This window comes from Anastrepha obliqua, chromosome 6 (assembly GCF_027943255.1).
Source record: "Anastrepha obliqua isolate idAnaObli1 chromosome 6, idAnaObli1_1.0, whole genome shotgun sequence".
NCBI lineage: Eukaryota > Metazoa > Arthropoda > Insecta > Diptera > Tephritidae > Anastrepha > Anastrepha obliqua.
In genome coordinates, this window is record NC_072897.1 from 7998546 (window position 1) to 8019107 (window position 20562).

A 20562-nucleotide genomic window follows, 5' to 3' on the forward strand; every position below is an offset into this window, starting at 1 on the left:
TGGATCCCTTCCGATTTTGTCGCTCGATCAGCAATTCGCACGTAAAAAATCGCCGTTCGACGTCACGCAGCTTCAACTCGTACGGGACCCAATGTCCTTGCTTTTGGATCATTCCCACCGCTTTTAGACGCTTGCAAACGGTTGATTTATCAACGCCCAATGATTCAGCAAGCTCTTCTTGGGTTTGGCACGAGTCCTCGTTTACCAATTCCCAAAATTCCGCGTCCTCGAACTTATTGGGCTGCCCAAGACGCTCCTTGTCTTCGGTGTGAAAATCACCACTTTTGAATCGTCGAAACCAGTACTCACATGTTGAAATCGACGGAGTATGGTCTGGGTAGGCCTCCTGCAGCAATTCACGGGCTTGGGCTGTATTTTTTTTCAAATTGAAGCAGAAAAGCAAAGCTTCCCGCAAATTGCGTTTCGACGGCACGAAAGTTGACATACTCGGAGCACGAAAACACTGCGTTGTTTGTACTTCAGCGAAATGACAGATACAGATAAACAAAGCCTAGGGATGAGGCTTTGTCATGAATATATATTCAGTATTGCCAACGCGATAAAGTGATAAATAGCGCCATCTGTGTGTCACCTTTAAAACTAATTCAACCTCCTAATATTTATTTCTCTTAAAAAGAAGTCTGAAATAGATTACGTATTTCAGTGTCACATGAAGTTTATTTTTTTATTAATAAATAAATAATGAATTTAAACTTATTAATTCTAAAATCTGTTTAAATATTTATTTCCTTTTGTTTTGGTGTAGAAATACTAAAGCTGATACTAAGTATTGTTTTAATTTACTCCTTGAAGGTTGGACAATATTACCAGCACTAGAAAAAACTCGCTCGGAACATGCTGATGTAGCTGGTATTGCAAGATATTTCTTGGCTAGTAGTGAAAGGATGTGATACTGCTTTTCGTGATCCTTCTACCAAACTCTCGCCTATAAATTATGGTTAATTTGAGGCTCAGAAATATACTTTTCAAACTCACTTTGCATTTCATTTATGTTATCCCCACCAAGAAGTATATCAATAACTGTTGGAGTATCATCTGCGACCGAAGTTGACGGCATGTTCAAACAAGACTGATAAATTTCCTTTGCCGTTGTGAAGATCTTTGTTCTAAACTCCTCGGAGCTTTCAAAAAGTAAGTTCTTATGTCGCGGATCTAAGAATGATGCGATGTGAGATGGGTCCACGCAACGTGTCTCCAACGTAGTATTCAGTCCAAACCTTTGAATAAAGTCAAATGAAATTTCATTTTTGAGATCCGTTACAAAACTGGTATCATTGCAGTTCACGTTGAGGTGTTTCCTCACTAAACTATTCATGATGGGCTGAACGAGAGATATTGTAATTTTGGATTCAGAACACAAAACAGTTGTTGCATTTTCTAATGGCTTCAGCAAATTTGAAACCTCACTTAACTTAAGCCACTTGTCCTCGAAAATTTCTATTTTTTGGGCCGTACGACCATCAAAAATTTCTCGATCTGCGAGCACTGCCACCAATGAGGGTCTCAGCCTTAATAGCCGCTCGACCATATAAAAGCTGGAGTTCCATCTTGTCGTGCAACTTTGTATCAGCGACAGTACGGGTTTTTCAAGTTGCTGAAGGTGTTTCTCCAGTGCTGTTGTTCTTTTTGCGGAATGATTGAAGGCACTTACTAAATTTGATGCTTTTTTTAATAAATGTCTGCAGTCCTCCATCTCCATGCCCTTTTTTATGCTTAATTGCAGTGTATGTGCTGTACAAGCAACGCTGTCTATGTTGTCTAAATTCCTAACGGCGTTTGTAATATTTTTTGCATTATCGTGGACTATAGCTGAAACTCTTGCGGAAATTGCCCATTCCTCTATAGAGTCCAGAATGAAGCTTCGCAAGTTTTCCGAAGTGTGGCTTGTACTCAATTCTTCTGTTTTCAGGTTCATTGAATGAAGGGCCCAGTCGGAATCAAAATAATGCGCTGCAAAGAAATTTGTTAGCAAAAAAGTACTTGTGTAACACAATTTTTTATTTTTATGTAATGGTAAATAAAGGCGATATTTCGGCTGTGTAAGAAACGAAACTTTTTTCGCCTTAACTCTTACAAAATATCGCCCGAAAACTGGTCGCATTCAAACTATAAATATATTTTATGTAAACAACTTACCTGTTATTGTGACATAGGAATCCAATGCCCTTGAAGTCCAACCATCTGTGTTCAGAGCTATATGTGTCTCAACCTTCCCAATGGTACTTTGAGCTTTGACTAATTCATCAGAGTACAAAGCCTCAATTCGTTTTCGAATAGTTTTCCGACAAGGATCTTTGTACCCTGGCTCCAAAACACTCATTAACGATCTAAATCCTTCATTTTCAACAAAGGATGTCGGCAGAATATCCATTGTTAACATTTTCGTTAACGCCTGGGTAATTAGTTCTTGACGGTCTTGGGTAATACTTGTGGAACTGCTGGTTGAAGTACTAACCCGTGACTGCCGCTTCCGGTTTGGAGGCAAAAATTCTTCTGAATCACCTGTAGCACGGCTGCTCGAAGGTTCCGGTTGATTATCAACTCCATAACTGAGTTTATGCTTAAAGTTATAATGGTTCCATAAACAAGTGGTGGATCCCATACGTTTCAGCATATCACCACAATAATTGCAGGAGGCTTCACCGGTATTTTCCACGATTGTAAAACGTTGCCAAACTTTGCTTCTGGGCATTATTATTTTTTTTATTTGTCTTGATGATTAGATTGGCTGAACGTTCTTGCTTGAGGTTCTTGATTTTAATGAGTGATCTAACTCAACCCAAAGAAAAGTTTGCCGGAAATGTCCATCTATATAATTCTCATCGCCAGTTACCTAAGCGTATGCATGGTCGTAGGACTGTCTGCACTCGTTTATCGGGCTTAGATCAGTCAGTAGCAGGTAGAGTATATGAGTACATATATGTATGTGCATATAATAGTACTGCGAAAAGCAAAAAAACCTAAAAGAAAATAATTTCATGCCTCAAGCAAGAGTAGTCCGCTAATCTAAGTAAATATTTACCAAAATATGAAACAAAAACAAAGCGCCGACACAATAAAAAGTAGGTAGTATTTTCATTTAACACGTTCCCTGTCCGCTGAGCCACATATGGTTCAGTAAACGTGCACCTGATAAGCACTGATACGTTCCTGAGCCATATGTGCGTCAGGGGGTTTATGAACCACATGTGTTTCATGAACGTGCAGAAGCAAAAATGTCCCTCTACGCTCATGTACCATATGTGTTTCAGGTAGAAATACCCTACATCCGTTTTCTTTAAATTATTATTATTACTAAAGCTATCCTATGACTACAAAAAAATAAAAGATTTTATTATTCGAATAATTTTTATTCGAATAGTCCCACCCCTAGCTTAAATGTTGAACTTTTACGTATGTTGACAGAAAAGCTTTACAGCGATTCAAGAAGTTCAGTTTCAATTGAGAGCTTCGCAAAAATTGTCCCCGATTACGATGGAGTAAGTATACCTGTAAAGTTGTGGTTAAAGAATTTCGAGGACAATGCAGCAGCATACGAGCTAAACGAAAAACAGAAATATGTAAACGCAAGAAACGAAATGAAAGGTACAGAAAAACTATTCCTAGTAGGGGTGGGACTATTCGAATAATAAAATCTTTTATTCGAGAAGTATTCGTAATTCGAATAATATTTATTCGAATTTTTTATTCGTTTATTCGAATTTTTTATTCGTTTATTCGAATTTTTTATTCGTTTATTCGAATAATGCTATTCGAATACCTCACTATTCGAATACCTTACTATCGAATACCTCACTATTCGAATACCTTACTATTCGAATACCTTACTATTCGAATACCACCTCACTATTCAAATACTACCTTACTATTTGAATACTTCACTATTCGAATATTTTTGGTAAATATTTACTTAGATTAGCGGACTACTAATCGGTTTCTGTACAAGTGCATGTACCTCTGTATGTATGCAAATTGAAAAACCACGCAAAGGCTTATATTAACACGTTCCCTGTCGCAATACAAAAATGCAAAATGGACCGACAAGTCCAACAGGGTTTTTTGAATAATTTGTTTTTTTGTAGTCATAGGATAGCTTTAGTAATAATAATAATTTAAAAAAAAACCGATGTAGGGTATTTCTACCTGAAACACATATGGTACATGAGCGTAGAGGGACATTTTTGCTTCTGCACGTTCATGAAACACATGTGGTTCATATACCCCCTGACGCACATATGGCTCAGGAACGTATCAGTGCTTATCAGGTGCACGTTTACTGAACCATATGTGGCTCAGCGGACAGGGAACGTGTTAAATGAAAATACTACCTACTTTTTATTGTGTCGGCGCTTTGTTTTTGTTTCATATTATGGTAAATATTTACTTAGATTAGCGGACTACTCTTGCTTGAGGCATGAAATTATTTTCTTTTAGGTTTTTTTGCTTTTCGCAGTACTATTATATGCACATACATATATGTACTCATATACTCTACCTGCTACTGACTGATCTAAGCCCGATAAACGAGTTCAGACAGTCCTACGACCATGCATACGCTTAGGTAACTGGCGATGAGAATTATATAGATGGACATTTCCGGCAAACTTTTCTTTGGGTTGAGTTAGATCACTCATTAAAATCAAGAACCTCAAGCAAGAACGTTCAGCCAATCTAATCATCAAGACAAATAAAAAAAATAATAATGCCCAGAAGCAAAGTTTGGCAACGTTTTACAATCGTGGAAAATACCGGTGAAGCCTCCTGCAATTATTGTGGTGATATGCTGAAACGTATGGGATCCACCACTTGTTTATGGAACCATTATAACTTTAAGCATAAACTCAGTTATGGAGTTGATAATCAACCGGAACCTTCGAGCAGCCGTGCTACAGGTGATTCAGAAGAATTTTTGCCTCCAAACCGGAAGCGGCAGTCACGGGTTAGTACTTCAACCAGCAGTTCCACAAGTATTACCCAAGACCGTCAAGAACTAATTACCCAGGCGTTAACGAAAATGTTAACAATGGATATTCTGCCGACATCCTTTGTTGAAAATGAAGGATTTAGATCGTTAATGAGTGTTTTGGAGCCAGGGTACAAAGATCCTTGTCGGAAAACTATTCGAAAACGAATTGAGGCTTTGTACTCTGATGAATTAGTCAAAGCTCAAAGTACCATTGGGAAGGTTGAGACACATATAGCTCTGAACACAGATGGTTGGACTTCAAGGGCATTGGATTCCTATGTCACAATAACAGGTAAGTTGTTTACATAAAATATATTTATAGTTTGAATGCGACCAGTTTTCGGGCGATATTTTGTAAGAGTTAAGGCGAAAAAAGTTTCGTTTCTTACACAGCCGAAATATCGCCTTTATTTACCATTACATAAAAATAAAAAATTGTGTTACACAAGTACTTTTTTGCTAACAAATTTCTTTGCAGCGCATTATTTTGATTCCGACTGGGCCCTTCATTAAATGAACCTGAAAACAAAAGAATTGAGTACAAGCCACACTTCGGAAAACTTGCGAAGCTTCATTCTGGACTCTATAGAGGAGTGGGCAATTTCCGCAAGAGTTTCAGCTATAGTCCACGATAATGCAAAAAATATTACAAACGCCGTTAGGAATTTAGACAACATAGACAGCGTTGCTTGTACAGCACATACACTGCAATTAAGCATAAAAAAGGGCATGGGGATGGAGGACTGCAGACATTTATTAAAAAAGGCATCAAATTTAGTAAGTGCCTTCAATCATTCCGCAAAAAGAACAACAGCACTGGAGAAACACCTTCAGCAACTTGAAAAACCCGTACTGTCGCTGATACAAAGTTGCACGACAAGATGGAACTCCAGCTTTTATATGGTCGAGCGGCTATTAAGGCTGAGACCCTCATTGGTGGCAGTGCTCGCAGATCGAGAAATTTTTGATGGTCGTACGGCCCAAAAAATAGAAATTTTCGAGGACAAGTGGCTTAAGTTAAGTGAGGTTTCAAATTTGCGGAAGCCATTAGAAAATGCAACAACTGTTTTGTGTTCTGAATCCAAAATTACAATATCTCTCGTTCAGCCCATCATGAATAGTTTAGTGAGGAAACACCTCAACGTGAACTGCAATGATACCAGTTTTGTAACGGATCTCAAAAATGAAATTTCATTTGACTTTATTCAAAGGTTTGGACTGAATACTACGTTGGAGACACGTTGCGTGGACCCATCTCACATCGCATCATTCTTAGATCCGCGACATAAGAACTTACTTTTTGAAAGCTCCGAGGAGTTTAGAACAAAGATGTTCACAACGGCAAAGGAAATTTATCAGTCTTGTTTGAACATGCCGTCAACTTCGGTCGCAGATGATACTCCAACAGTTATTGATATACTTCTTGGTGGGGATAACATAAATGAAATGCAAAGTGAGTTTGAAACGTATATTTCTGAACCTCAAATTAACCATAATTTAGAGGCGAGAGTTTGGTGGAAGGATCACGAAAAGCAGTATCACATCCTTTCACTACTAACCAAGAAATATCTTGCAATACCAGCTACATCAGCATGTTCCGAGCGAGTTTTTTCTAGTGCTGGTAATATTGTCCAACCTTCAAGGAGTAAATTAAAACAATACTTAGTATCAGCTTTAGTATTTCTACACCAAAACAAAAGGAAATAAATATTTAAACAGATTTTAGAATTAATAAGTTTAAATTCATTATTTATTTATTAATAAAAAAATAAACTTCATGTGACACTGAAATACGTAATCTATTTCAGACTTCTTTTTAAGAGAAATAAATAATATACACATATTTTATAATCGAATTAAAAAAAATTGTTTACTTTAAAAGGAAGAGCGTTAAGGTATTTTGCCTTTAGCAAGAGCATACGTACATAAATACTTCAAAAACCATTTACTATGATAATTATTTATTACAAATAGTGTCTTATAACTAAATATACAAAGAAATATCTACCTACTATTGACCACTCAGCAGGGTAGGTACATGTACATATACATACATATGTCATGTATCTGTTGTACACACATTAGCAACAAAAAGTAAGTGATATTTTTATGTATTTAATTTCTTCTATAGCGTAATTCTTTGAAATTACATACATACATAGATACATACACACATGCATTTGCGCATCAATACAATTTCAAAGCAATCTGCATGTGTACATAAATGAGTATATAATTCTTTCCTATTATTGGCCTTGAATAACTTCTAAATCTGTAGATTAAACAAAAGAAGATTTTAAGGCTCCATATTTATCGTTTGAGAGAAAACCATTATTTCGATCCGCTACCGAGAATGTTAAACCCGATGCGGACATAGAAAATGTGAAATCATATTTCTCCATACAATTTATATGGGAAATTGAAAAGTGCGGTGCGGGCCACCCTAATATTAATATTAAGGCGTCTAAACACAAGAATTGTTACGAGGAAAAACCAAATATTTTTTTAGAAACACTCTAATGTTTTTATGCACATTTAGTTATGCACATACAAATAAGTATGTATACCTGTCGATGTTTTATCAAGAACAATACCAAAGGAATCTTATCATATTAGCTAATTGAAACATGAAGCGGTCAAATAAAAAAATCACAATGTTTAAAAACCGAGAAAAACTGATTAGCACCATGAGAAGGGCCAATGTAATTTTTATATTTTGAAAAGCATTTTCTCCCTGATATAAATGAATATATAGTGAGGTATTCGAATAGTAAGGTATTCGAATAGTGAGGTATTCGAATAGTAAAGTATTCGAATAGTGAGGTATTCGAATAGTAAGGTACTCGAATAGTGAGGTATTCGAATAGTAAGGTATTCGAATAATGAACTATTCGAATTATTTGAAACGAATAGTATTATTCGTTTTATTCGAATAATGTTTATTCGAATTATTTGAAACGAATAGTATTATTCGTTTTATTCGAATAATGTTTATTCGAATATTATTCGAAAATAGTCCCACTCCTAATTTAAGCCTTCTCCTCCTATACCGCCTGAGTTTTGGTTATTTAATGCCATTTCGATATTAATGTGTTCACTCTTAGCTTGAGTTATTTCATCGTTTTCAATTCCCGTTGATTTTTCTCGTTCAATTTCTACTGCAATTACTTCTTTTCCAGATCTTAGAAACATAGTTCACTATAACACATTATAGCATCTTTTTTAGAGTGTTCAAAGGTTGAGCCCCATGTAACAATGTTTATTGAAGGTATTTAACAATGTTTATTGAATTATAATGTTTATTGAAGGTATTTAACAATGTTTATTGAATTATAAGGTTTATTGAAGGTATTTAACAATGTTTATTGAATTATAATGTAGACCACGCCACTTCACGACTTTTCTCTACTTCTGCGACTTTACGACTTTTCTCTACTTCGGCGACTTAACGACTGCTGATGCCAACGACGAACAATGACGCCACCTCCTTACATACATATGCGTGTATGCGCGCGCTTGGCTTTCTGGATGCATCCATGGATATTAGAACATTTTCTCATCAATATGTGTATGTACGTAGTTCAGATTTGACTAAAGAGCTTAAATATAGAAATGCATATTCATATGATTGCCTTTATGGCTGTTTTACATATAAATCAATTCAAAAAAAGTCTGAATAATTTTATATAGAAAATAAATTTATAAATAACACGTATTAGAAAAGCTGAATACAATATTTTAAATCTATTCTAATTAAACCAAATATAAAAAATGAAATAAAAATATCGAGCAAAGAAAAATACCTAAGGGACTTGAACCTGAGTCGAATATAGGACGATGTACTGCATATACGACACGTCTTTCACGATTGCGCTAAACTACAATCACTAATGAACTTTTCTAAATGACTCATTTATTCGATTCGCAGTTTTATATGCACATATTCTGCGTTAGTTGAAAGTTTGTATGCGTTTTTTTTTTTTTTTTTTATGGAGGTGGCACAAAGCATTGAAAGCCGAAAAGTGTGAGACTTGCCTTTCGGCTCACCCACTAAAAACCCACCCCAGCTCCGTTTCCCTCCCGCGGGATAACCGTTAAGTAGTACTTCACGGAAGGGGGAGCGGCCTATTGCCTCTTCATGAAGATCTGCGCTGTTGTTCAGCGCGACGCAGTTTGGAGGTTACTATTTTTGCCATATTACATACAGCGGACCAATGTTCTTCTGACTCTAACATAATATCCACTAGGTTATCAGCCGAAATTGGCTTCCCCACCCTAGTGCTTAATTCCTCCCTTTCGAACACAAATCGCGGACAGACAAAGAAAACATGTTCTGCGTCTTCTACAGCTGGTGCACAATGAGAACAGTACGGGTCGTCTTCGTGCTTAAACCTATATAAGTAGGATTTAAAGCACCCATGTCCCGTCAGTATTTGGGTCAGGTAGTAATCTAACTGTCCATGTTCACGGTTAACCCATTTGGAAATTGTGGGAATCAAACGGTACGTCCAGCGTCCGTTGGGGGACAAGCTCCATTTCTCCTGCCATGAACGCAGGCTACGCTCTCTTGCTATCTTGCGTATTGTCACCCGTTCTGAAGTAGCTTTTTTTTGGTATATTTCAGCATACTCTGTTGCCATTAGGTTGATTGGGAGTAGTCCTGCTATAACCATAATGGCGTCTTCCGATACCGTGCGAAACGCGCAGCACACTCTGAGGGCACTTAATCGGTACACTGATTTCATGCACTTCACATATGAGGTGCAATTTGTGGCTTCCGCCCATGCTGGAGCTGCATACAGCATGATCGATGAGACAACAGAGTTGAGTAGTCTCCTACAGTTTTGCCTAGGGCCTCTGATGTTCATCATTATTCGTGTTAGCGCAGTTACTGCTTCTGCTGCCCTGCTGCTCGCGTACGCCAAGTGCTCTTTAAAATTAAGCCTACGGTCGATTATTACTCCCAGGTACTTAATGAATGGCTTCGATCTTATGCCATGACCGCCCACCATTATGTTGGCCGACTACACAACCTTCCTGCTGCTAATTAGTACTACTTCGGTTTTATGGTCCGCAAGAGTTAGACCACTGTTGCACAACCATTCCTTTACCATGCCAACAGCTTGGGTGCATGCTTCTTCGGCTTGATGGAGTGATTTAGCCACGACCACAACAGCTATGTCGTCAGCAAATCCTACAATTTGTGACCCTAGAGGTAGATTGAGACGCAGAACTCCATCGTACATAACGTTCCATAACAAAGGGACGAGGACTGAGCCTTGTGGAACTCCGCCAGTTATTTTGTACTCTTTTACACCAGCATCGGTTTTATAACGCAGGGTTCTGTCGGAAAGGTAACTGGCGACAATCCTACGAATGTACATTGGAATGTGGAAACTATCCAGCGCGATTAGAATTTTGCTCCAATTCGCCGTATTGAAGGCGTTCTTAACGTCCAGCGTCGCAATTAGGCAGTACTCCTTGCTACCGTATAGCCATCGAGTACCTTCAATCGCCTTCTGTGCAATGGTTTTGACTGCGGATGCAGCATCTGTGGTTGAACGGGCTTTCCGGAATCCAAATTGTCGGGGTGATAGACCGCCTACATCCTCTATAGCAGCCTCCAGGCGATTTGCGATCAGGCGTTCCAGGATTTTCCCTGCGGTGTCGAGCATGCACAGGGGGCGGTAGCCTGAAGGATCTTCCGCAGGCTTAGATCCTTTTGGAATTAAAACCAGTTTCTGCAGCTTCCACTGGGTTGGAAATGTGCCTTCCTTTAGACATGTATTGTAGAGATCTACAAAAATGTCGGTTCGACTTTGGATTGCTACTTTTAAGGCCTCGTTGGGGATTCCATCCGGGCCTGGAGCTTTATTATTTTTTATCCGTTTTATGCTCATCAGGAGTTCTTCTTTGTTTGTTAACTGCACACTTTGGTCACCTTCACTGAGTCTTACCAATTCGTAGTCTCGTATAGTGTCTTGCACGGGGAACAGTGTTTCTACCACATTACGTAGAGTAGCTGGGCATGTTGTTGGCAGTGGCTTAAATACTTTCAGTTTTTTCATAACAAGCCTGTATCCAAGGCCCCAAGGATCATTATCAGAATCGTCGCATAGCTGGAGGAAACACCGGCGTTTACTATTTTTAATTGCCTTTTTTAGCGCTTTTCTTCTTTGCTTATATTGGATCTGGTTTTCTCGGAAACTGTCCCTACCCCTTGATCTTTGGTAGGCTCGCCTGGCTCTTTTACATTCGCTGCGTAATTCTGCAATGTCTGCTGTCCACCAGTAGACAGGTTCGCTGTTGTGCCTGTTGGGCCTAGTTTTGGACAGGGCTGCATCGCATGCTTCTGTTAAGTGTTTCATGGTTTGCGTAGTCTTTTCAGATGCATCCCCCGTAAGAGTTACATCTGCGAGCATGATCTCAATAACCTCAGCCTCCATTGTTTTGACTTTGTACCTCGTCTCGCAGTTATTTGGGAACCTTTCTTCGCCATGCCGCCTTATTTCACAGATTATTGCGAGGTGATCGCTCCGGGTGTAATGCTGGCTGAGGAACCATTTCGTGTAGCGAACAAGACTAGAACTCACGAACGTGAGGTCGATTATAGATCCCGTTCCCGCTTTTTGGTACGTCTGTTGATTTCCCATATTCATCAAGGCTATATCTAGCATGGAAAACGCTTCTAGAAGGGCTTGACCTCTAGGGTTTGTCCGTGGGCATCCCCAGTTAACAGCCCAAACGTTGAAATCACCGGCTACGATGACAGGTTTATGCTCCTTTACATCCTGGGCGAGGTTCTCTAGGATACCTGTTGCTTCCAGCAGGGTTAAGCTGGGAGGTAGATAGCAGCTGTAAATGTACTGCCGGATTTCTTTAAGAGCTCTCAGATATTGAGGGCACTTGCTGCTGGTCATCGCATGTGCTGTATCACTTGCCTTTTCCTTCTTGCACATTATACAGCTTGCTGTTTGTGTGCAGTTTTTGGCCTGGTGGTCCTTATTGCCACATTTGAAGCAGGTGTTTGTAAGGTCAGCTGTGCTTTTACAACTTACTGCCACATGCCCATATTACATGCATTTAAAGCGTCTCTTTGGTTCGTTCTTCTCCCGTATACGACAAATTACGAGGCCTATACGGATTTTCTTAGCTTCCACCAGTTTGGTAGCGATTTCCGGTGTTACTTTTAGCGTCGCCGTTTGCGTTCCTCCGTAAGCTTTTCGCAGACCCAAAATGGCTGAGATAGGTATCTCCAGCTCTTGGAATTGTCTTGCTACCGCCTCGTGAACTTCTTCCTTTGTCGTGATTTCATCGAGGTCACGAATTTCCACCAGCCTCAGCTCTGTAAGTGCCCTGACATCTACGCTTTCTCCTAGAGCCGCCTTAACAGCTTCATGGACTCTCGAGGTAAAGTTTGTATGCGTAATTATATGCATATGTATGTGAGTATGCGCGTTAGGCTTTCTGGATGGATATTAGAATATTTTCTCATCAATATGTGTATGTAAGTAGTTCAGATATGACTGAAGAGATTAAATACATATGTACATACATATATGAATGCATATTCATATGCATTGCCTTTATGGCTGTTTTACATATAAATCAATTCAAAAGAAGTATGAATAATTTTATATAGAAAATAAATTTATAAATAACAGGTATTAAAAAAACCTGAATACACTATTTTAAATCAATTCTAATTAAACCAAATACAAAAAATTAAATAAAAATATCGGAGAAAGAAAAATGTGCACGGGACTTGAACCTGAATCAAATACGGGAAGACGCAGCTCGTGCACGACACGTCTTTCACGATTGTGCGAATATATAATTGCTAAATTTCCTTGTCATTCTATTAACATTCTCTGCCCGTAGCGGCCATAATTCGAGCTGCCGCCATTGCGCTGAACCAGAGAATGTTAATGGAATGAGAAGGAGCAAATGTTAAATGAGCTTTTTTCGAATACTAATTTGTAGATTCATAGTAAGGGATTTTCAAATTCAACTTACCACACTAGTGGGGGATTGCACATATTTACCACGCTAGTAGAGGAATTCAGATTTTTTCTGTGTTTACGACACTAATAAGGGATTTTTATGATATGTTTATGAGAAGCTTTTCTTCATGGCAGAAATACACTCGGTGGTTTGCCATTGCCTGCTGTGGGACGCCCGCTATTAGAAAAATGTTTTCCTTAATTTTGGTGTTTTCACCGAGACTCGAACTGACGTTCTCTCTGTGAATTCTGAATGGTAGTCACGCACCAACCCATTCGACTACGGCGTTTGTTTATTTTTACTGATGCAAAAATGAGGAAAAATATATGAACAAAGTTTGCTTACTGCTTACACATTTTCCAAAGGTGACGGAAAACCAAAAAAAGTCAATTTTCAAACAAATACGAGTGCATATGTGTTTGTAGCATACAAAAAAGTGTAATTGTGTTAGAGTTTCGGTCACGCAGGTTTTGCTGGGGTGTCGTGTACACGCTGCGTCTTCCCGTATTTGACTCAGGTTCAAGTCCTGTGCACATTTTTCTTTGTTCGATATTTTTATTTAATTTTTTTTATTTGGTTTAATTAGAATTGATTTAAAATAGTGTATTCAGGTTTTTTTAATACCTGTTATTTAGAAATTTATTTTCTCTATGAAAGTATTCATACACGTACTGCTTTGGAACTAATTAATATGTAAAACATACATAAAGGGAATGCATATGAATATGCATTGATATATTTAATCTCCATCCAGAAAGCCAACCGCGCACACACGCATATGTATATATGTACATATATATAAATGTATCAAACCTTTGTCGAACGCAAAATGTATGCATATCAAAAACAATAACTGCGACCGTCTTTTCGTGCGTCAGTGAAAAGATGGGATATGTATACCCTATGATCAAAAAGTACCGGGAAGGTGATGTTGACTGTTTTCTTCGATTGCCACGGCATAGTGGACCATGAGTACCTTCCATCGGGCCAGACAGTCAATAAAGAATATTATTTATCCGTTTTGAAGCCTCTGCGAGATGCCGTATGTTGTGTGTTGCTTCATACGGGTCATATTTTGAAGGAGATAAAAAAATTTGCCTGAAATTGAACTCTGTTTTGTTTTATTTAAACATTCCCGATACTTTTTGATCATAGGGTACACATATGCGGCTTTGCGGACAGAAAAATGTGATTCGGTGGAATTGTTCATGAAATCTATAGCGCCCTTTACACGATTAAACTGTGTGACAAACATGGTGTGATGAAAAAAAAATTGCTTTCGTTTAAACGATCACACATGTTGTCATACTTCATTTCTCTGTTATTTGTGAACGAAGCAACATGGCACGCGCATTGGTTGCAGCACTTGTATTTGACATTTTAGAAGAAGACGAAATAGAACAGAAAAAAAGCAAAAAAGACAGAGAAAAACTTGGGTAAAGGAATGGCGGTCAAGAAGACCAGTTTTTTCACATATAAGTTTATTAAAGGAACTTGAACAGTCCATCCCGGCGGGCTACAAAAAGTTTCTCCGAATGGATCCTTCTGTATATAAGGAACTTTTGGAAAAAGTAACACCTTATATAGAAAAACAAAACACTCTTATGCGAGACGCAATTTCGCCTGATGAACGTCTCTCTGTAACATTGAGGTATTTGGCAACTGGAGAGAGCTATGAAAGTTTGAAATTCCAGTCGTATATTTCAACTGCAAGTTTAAGCAACATAATTATTGAGACATGTGAAGCGTTGATTAAAGTTCTTAAAGATTTTATTTCAGTAAGTATATTGCATGAAAATTGACATAACAAAAATAAAATATTTCTTGAAATCCTTAAAAAATAAAAATAAAAGTTTGCTTAAGAATATTCAGAGTCGTTTAGCAAGTCCGAAAATGTCCGATATTCTGTGTTGTTTCCGTATTGTTGAGTATTTATGGTTTCCTGTGGTTGTATATTGATGCTGGAAATTTGTTGATATTGCTTTGGCTGAACTGTGCTATGAAATCTGGTGTACTGAACTTGAGATGCAGGAGTAGATATCAATTGCGTTCGACTCGAAAATGGGGGAGAAATTATGTATTCCGGACGATTTTACACTGTTCTTGCAACAAAACATGTGGACGAGTTGTCGCTATAATAAAGAAGTCTTGATGAACATCTTGTGTTTGGCACGTTGAACAATTGATGGGAGTTTTCGTTCAACTGACCCAAAGCTCCTTGGTACAACACCTCCATAATGGTTTTATTCGCAAATAATTGTTAAGTAGGGTCAAGTTTCCTGAAGAGGACTTCCCAAGTCGAACTGAAGGTACTCGCATCGTCATTGGGCCGCGTCGAAGCTTCTAAAGCTTTGACTGCTTTCTTAAGCAACTCTTGTTTTTCTTTTTTACCAAATTCTCTTTTGGCTTTTTTTGCGCCAGGTGCATTCTAAAAATAATAAATAAAAATAAAAACTATTATCTTTTCAGTTACCGAAAAGTGAAGAAGAAAAACGATAGCTTCTGTATTTTATGAACTGTGGAATTTCCCGAATTACGAAACTCTGGAGCATACTATTTCAACTATAAGAAGACTTACAGTATTGTTTTGATGGCCATAGTCAATGCAAAATATCAATTTATAATGGTTGAAGCTGGAGCAAACGGAAGAGTGTCTGATGGTGGTGTTTTGGGAAATACGACATTTTCGGCTATGTATAATGACGGAAAATTGAAAATACCTTCCCCAACAAAGCCGCCTGGTTTTGAAAAAGAGCTGCCGTTTGTTTTTGTAGCAGATGACGCTTTTGCACAAAATGAACATTTTATAAAACCCTATAGCCAAAGTGGTCTAACTCGGCATCAACAACAATATAACTATCGTCTGTCACGGGCAAGTAGGGTGGTTGAAAACGCGTTCGGAATTATATCTTCCAGATTCAGAATACTGCTGATTTATCTCCCGAAAAGGCATCAAAAATTGTTTTAGCAATTTGCTATTTACATAACTTTTTAAGCACAAAAAGTACTGAATCTTATCTTCGAATGATAAATGATATAGGTGAAAAGTCGGAACCTGCTTTGATGCAAATAGAAAAAACCAAAAATCGGAATAGTACTACCAACGCCAAGGAAATTCGAAACTCATTTTGTGAATACTTTAATGGTGTCGGATCAATGTAATTTCAAATTTCTTTTTATAAATAAAAATATATGCATAAATAAATAAAAATGTCCTGTTCTTTTTACTTACGTCTTCGAAAGTAGTGTCTTCATGTTCTTCATTTTCTATTGTTGACAAACCAGTCATCTGTGTTTCTTGTTCTTCCAAAAATGATAGATCATCAAAGTACCACAAAGATGACACATATACGTCATCAACTCCTGCTCCAGATTTCTCACTTCGCTTTAATTTTTTTAGTTCGCGTCGATAACATGAGCGAATTGAGTTTATTTTATATTTTAAACTTTCCACAGTTGCTTTTGGATCTATCTCCTTATATTTTTCTAGAAGTGTTTCATAGGCAGCATTCCTTTTTATTTTATTTTTGTATTCTTCGCTTTTAATTTTCCAGATTTCTGGATAGCGTCGATATACTTCGAAGAACTCCTTCCAAATTTCTTTGTTGCGATGCCATGCGATGCCATTACTCTCCAATTTTTGCTTATCGACTGAAAAATACACTACGTGTATGATGCAAGCGTTTACACTATCACACATGTGTGTCACACCATCATGTTTTCTAAAATTTTAGAAAACAATCACACATGTGTGACACACACGAATTTCTTATGTTTACACGCTCACACTTCTCATCACACCCCAAATGTTTGTCACACAGTGTGATCGTGTAAGGGCGCTTATCTCGCATTGACCCGATTTACACGAGGAGACATCTGGAAGGGAGACACTGGAAATTCTCTTTTGATGTTTCATTCGCGTACACACGGGCAAAAATGTTTCCGCGACATTTTGACATTTAATACTTTAGCATCGTCTGGTTCGGATGTATTCTAGCATGCGCTTACATGTAAAGCAGAGAGCGTTCGACAACAGTTTCTTAAATATATAAATGAAAAATGCAAACTGGTTAAATAATAAATAATTTGTTGTTTTTTTTATTGAAATATATTTATAATTTCTTATACTTGAATAAAAAAAATTAAATTAAAAATAATTCATATGTAAATAATTAACTTACAATTAACTTGAGTATCTAGAAATGCAGGGAAAAATTAGAAATCAACATAAACATGTCCCATAACTATTTTAAATTATACCTACTTTACTAGCAAAAATAATCGTGCATTTCCCAAGCAGCGTTCGGATGTTTGTCATCGTTGTTATCTTCCGTTTCATTGAAAACCAACACATAACTTAGAACTTTCTTCCACAAAAGAAGAAAACAAATGAAGCAACTGTCAAAAATTGCTTTAAGATAAGAAATACGAATAAGAAGAGCAAAGCGTGTCGCCGAGTACGGGAGACAAAATCCCTTCTCTCTTCCCCGACCGTCCTTCGCCCTTGAACAAAATGTTTCCCTTCCAGATGTCTCCTCGTGTAAATCGGGTCATTCAACTCGTGACTGTCGAACAGTTAGAAGACATATTTACATACATATAAAGGTGCATACATACATACGGAGCCGCGGCCACTCGATATGACAAAAATCTATTGTTTATTTATTAAAGCTTTATCAAATATTGGCAAATAATTCCATGCGAAATATTCCTATATTGACTATTTTCGGATCGTAGAGAAAATTGGCAATTGGGCAGCTCGTTGTTTGAATGAAAGTACTTTGCTCCTAGAAATATGAGCTCGAATTTATGAATGAATTTACTTTCGTTGTGATATGCAATACAGAGAACGTTAAATATAGAGAATTCTCACGAGCTACGAATAGTGTGAATTGTCAAAAATGAAGTGAAACCGCGAACACTATTTCACCTCGCTCAACTCGAAGGCGGGGAAGTTCTTAACAGACCTGATTACAGTGAATTATGTACAAGTACATTGGCTCTGCTCAGTTTTTGGTTTCTGTATGAAATCAAATTGACAAATGCCGACGGCATTTTGCAAGGCATTTGCTTGTGCATTTTTATGTTCCCTTGATAAACGAAAATTTATTCAATTTATATTTTCAAACAAATACAACCAAATAAAGATTTAAAATCCAAGATTTAAAATCAAAGTAACTTTAATGCACACATTTTGTTGTGTGCGTTTTAGTAAATTTGATGAAAATTTTTACTAATTTTTCGAGTCGAAATTAATTTTAGACAAAAATTCAAAGAGCATATTGGTATATTGATGTATATATGTATATGTATATCAATATATGTATATATACATATATTTTGTTAGTTATATTTGTGCAAAAGTTCAATTGCATCTTCAATTCTTATAGTGTTAGAAATGTATGTATGTGCACACGCACTGCAGCAACAATGACCTACCTCACGACGCATTGCCTTATCATATTTATGTGCATTTGAATATGCATTTTTTGGTCCTGTGCCAAACGAAAGTTTTTTAAATTTACCTATGTATATTACAGGGAATAAATCATATATGTATGGATTTTATAGATAGTACCTTTGAAATTTAAAATAAATAAAATAAAACTTCAAAGAAACGTATTTGCATACATACATATATGGGACAACTAAGTTCTATTGCATCTTTAAAAAATATAGTGTTGCACGCATATGTATGCACTGAAGCAACATGACCTCACGAGCATCGCCTTATCATATTTCATGCAATAATTAGAGTGTAAATATTCGAATGATCGAATTCCTGCAAATGCTAAAACAACTTCTTCTGCATATTCATCGACGTGTGTGCATGTGCGTATATGCACACTTGATCCCCCCTACTATACCTATCTATATCTATATCAATTGATCAAATCAATAAATTCTGTATACAAAACGCTTCATTACCAGGCACACAGGAAGATGGCATATGCAAATATAAATATGTGAATTGAATTCAAGCAAAACAATGCTTATTAATATACACATATGCATGTACATACAACCGCACACACAGGGCACTCGCTTTATTCCTCAAAATGCGTATGTCGTTCAAAGCTAAAATTCTATGCCTAGCGACTACAAGAACAAAATGCGGTCCTAGACGCAGGCGTAGCGGCCATCATTCTAGTTGCCATAGCGCTGAACAGTCGCGGCGGCGCCGAACAGTTTCAACTATTGTACTGTGCAACAAAAACTCATTATCAAAAAATGCATTGATAAATTCGAGCTCATAGTTCTAAGAGCAAGAACTTTCATTCATAAAACGAGCCGCCCATATGCCAATTTTCTCGACAATTCGAAAATAGTCAATATTGGAATATTTCGCGTAGAATTATTTGCCAATATTTGATAAATCTTCAATTTTTGTCAAGTCGAGTGCCCGCGGCATCGTACATATGTATGCATCAATATATGTATGTAAATATGTGTATATGTACAATGCTGTGCCAATGAATGTGGGCTGCGCCTATGAATGCGCGCTGGATTTCTTGAGAAGTCTACCGTTTTATTTTGAGCTGTCGCTAGTGAGCATACATACACACAGCATATACATATGCGCATATGTATGTAAATTCACAAATTTACATTTGCATATGCCATCTTCCTGTGCGCCTGGTAATGAAGCGTTTTCTATAGAGGATTTGTATTCAGTTAAGGGATTCAACAAAGTTTTACAGACACCAGACAGACAGACATAACATATGTATATAATTTTGGATGATTTGGAAAAATTCAAATATAGAAAACGCTTCATTACCAGGCGCACAGGAAGATGGCATATGCAAATGTAAATTTGTGAATTTACATACATATGCGCATATGTACATATATGCTGTGTGTATGTATGCTCACTAGCCACAGCTCAAAATAAAACGGTAAAACTTCTCAAGAAATCCAGCACGCATTCATAGGCGCAGCGCACATTCATTGGCACAGCTTTGTATGTACAGTAACCTTGACAAGTTTACACGCACCTTCAAATGCTCTGATTTCAGAGAAGTTTCTAACTTTGCAGATATATGCATAGGTTTTGTGCACTTTTTATCAATTCAAGAACTACATATGTACGTAAAGTAATCTACTAATTACCGATTTGCCTACTATCAGTTAACATAAAATAATTGTTTCCAAATTTTATCTTAGTATTAAAATGTCCGAATCAGACCTTTTAAGCTACTTGTTTTCTTCTGCAACTTACTGTATGCTCATGCGCGCACTTGACGCACAGCAGCTGCGGCTGTCGAGCATTTAGAAAGACATATTTACATACATATATTTTTGCATACATATGTACGATGCCGCGGGCACTCGACTTGACAAAAATTGAAGATTTAGCAAATATTGGCAAATAATTCTACGCGAAATATTCCAATATTGACTAGTTTCGAATTGTCGAGAAAATTGGCATATGGGCGGCTCGTTTTATGAATGAAAGTACTTGCTCTTAGAACTATGAGCTCGAATTCATCAATAAATTTTTTGATGATGAGTTTTTGTTGCACAGTACAATAGTTGAAACTGTTCGGCGCCGCCGCGACTGTTCAGCG

The 20562-nt window shown here is 37.4% G+C and overlaps 1 protein-coding gene across 1 annotated transcript; it reads right to left on the reverse strand.

Moving 5' to 3' along the window:
- Positions 1–833: 833 nt before the first annotated feature.
- On the reverse strand, positions 834–2713 carry LOC129250079 (E3 SUMO-protein ligase ZBED1-like). Its single transcript, XM_054889723.1, has 3 exons — positions 2158–2713; positions 997–1971; positions 834–946 (listed from the first exon to the last, which is right to left on the reverse strand). Exons 1-3 carry the CDS (start codon positions 2711–2713, stop codon positions 834–836), a joined length of 1644 nt encoding a protein of 547 aa, XP_054745698.1.
- Between the last annotated feature and the right edge of the window lie 17849 nt (positions 2714–20562).

What these genes read in the sequence shown, in the direction of transcription:
- LOC129250079 (XM_054889723.1), bottom strand. Translation starts at nt 2,713, where the DNA reads ATGCCCAGAAGCAAAGTTTGGCAACGTTTTACAATCGTGGAAAATACC. An exon ending in TTCCTATGTCACAATAACAG is followed by an intron (nt 1,972 to 2,157) that starts GTAAGTTGTTTA and finishes ATTTCTTTGCAG; the next exon opens with CGCATTATTTTGATTCCGAC. An exon ending in TAACATAAATGAAATGCAAA is followed by an intron (nt 947 to 996) that starts GTGAGTTTGAAA and finishes CATAATTTATAG; the next exon opens with GCGAGAGTTTGGTAGAAGGA.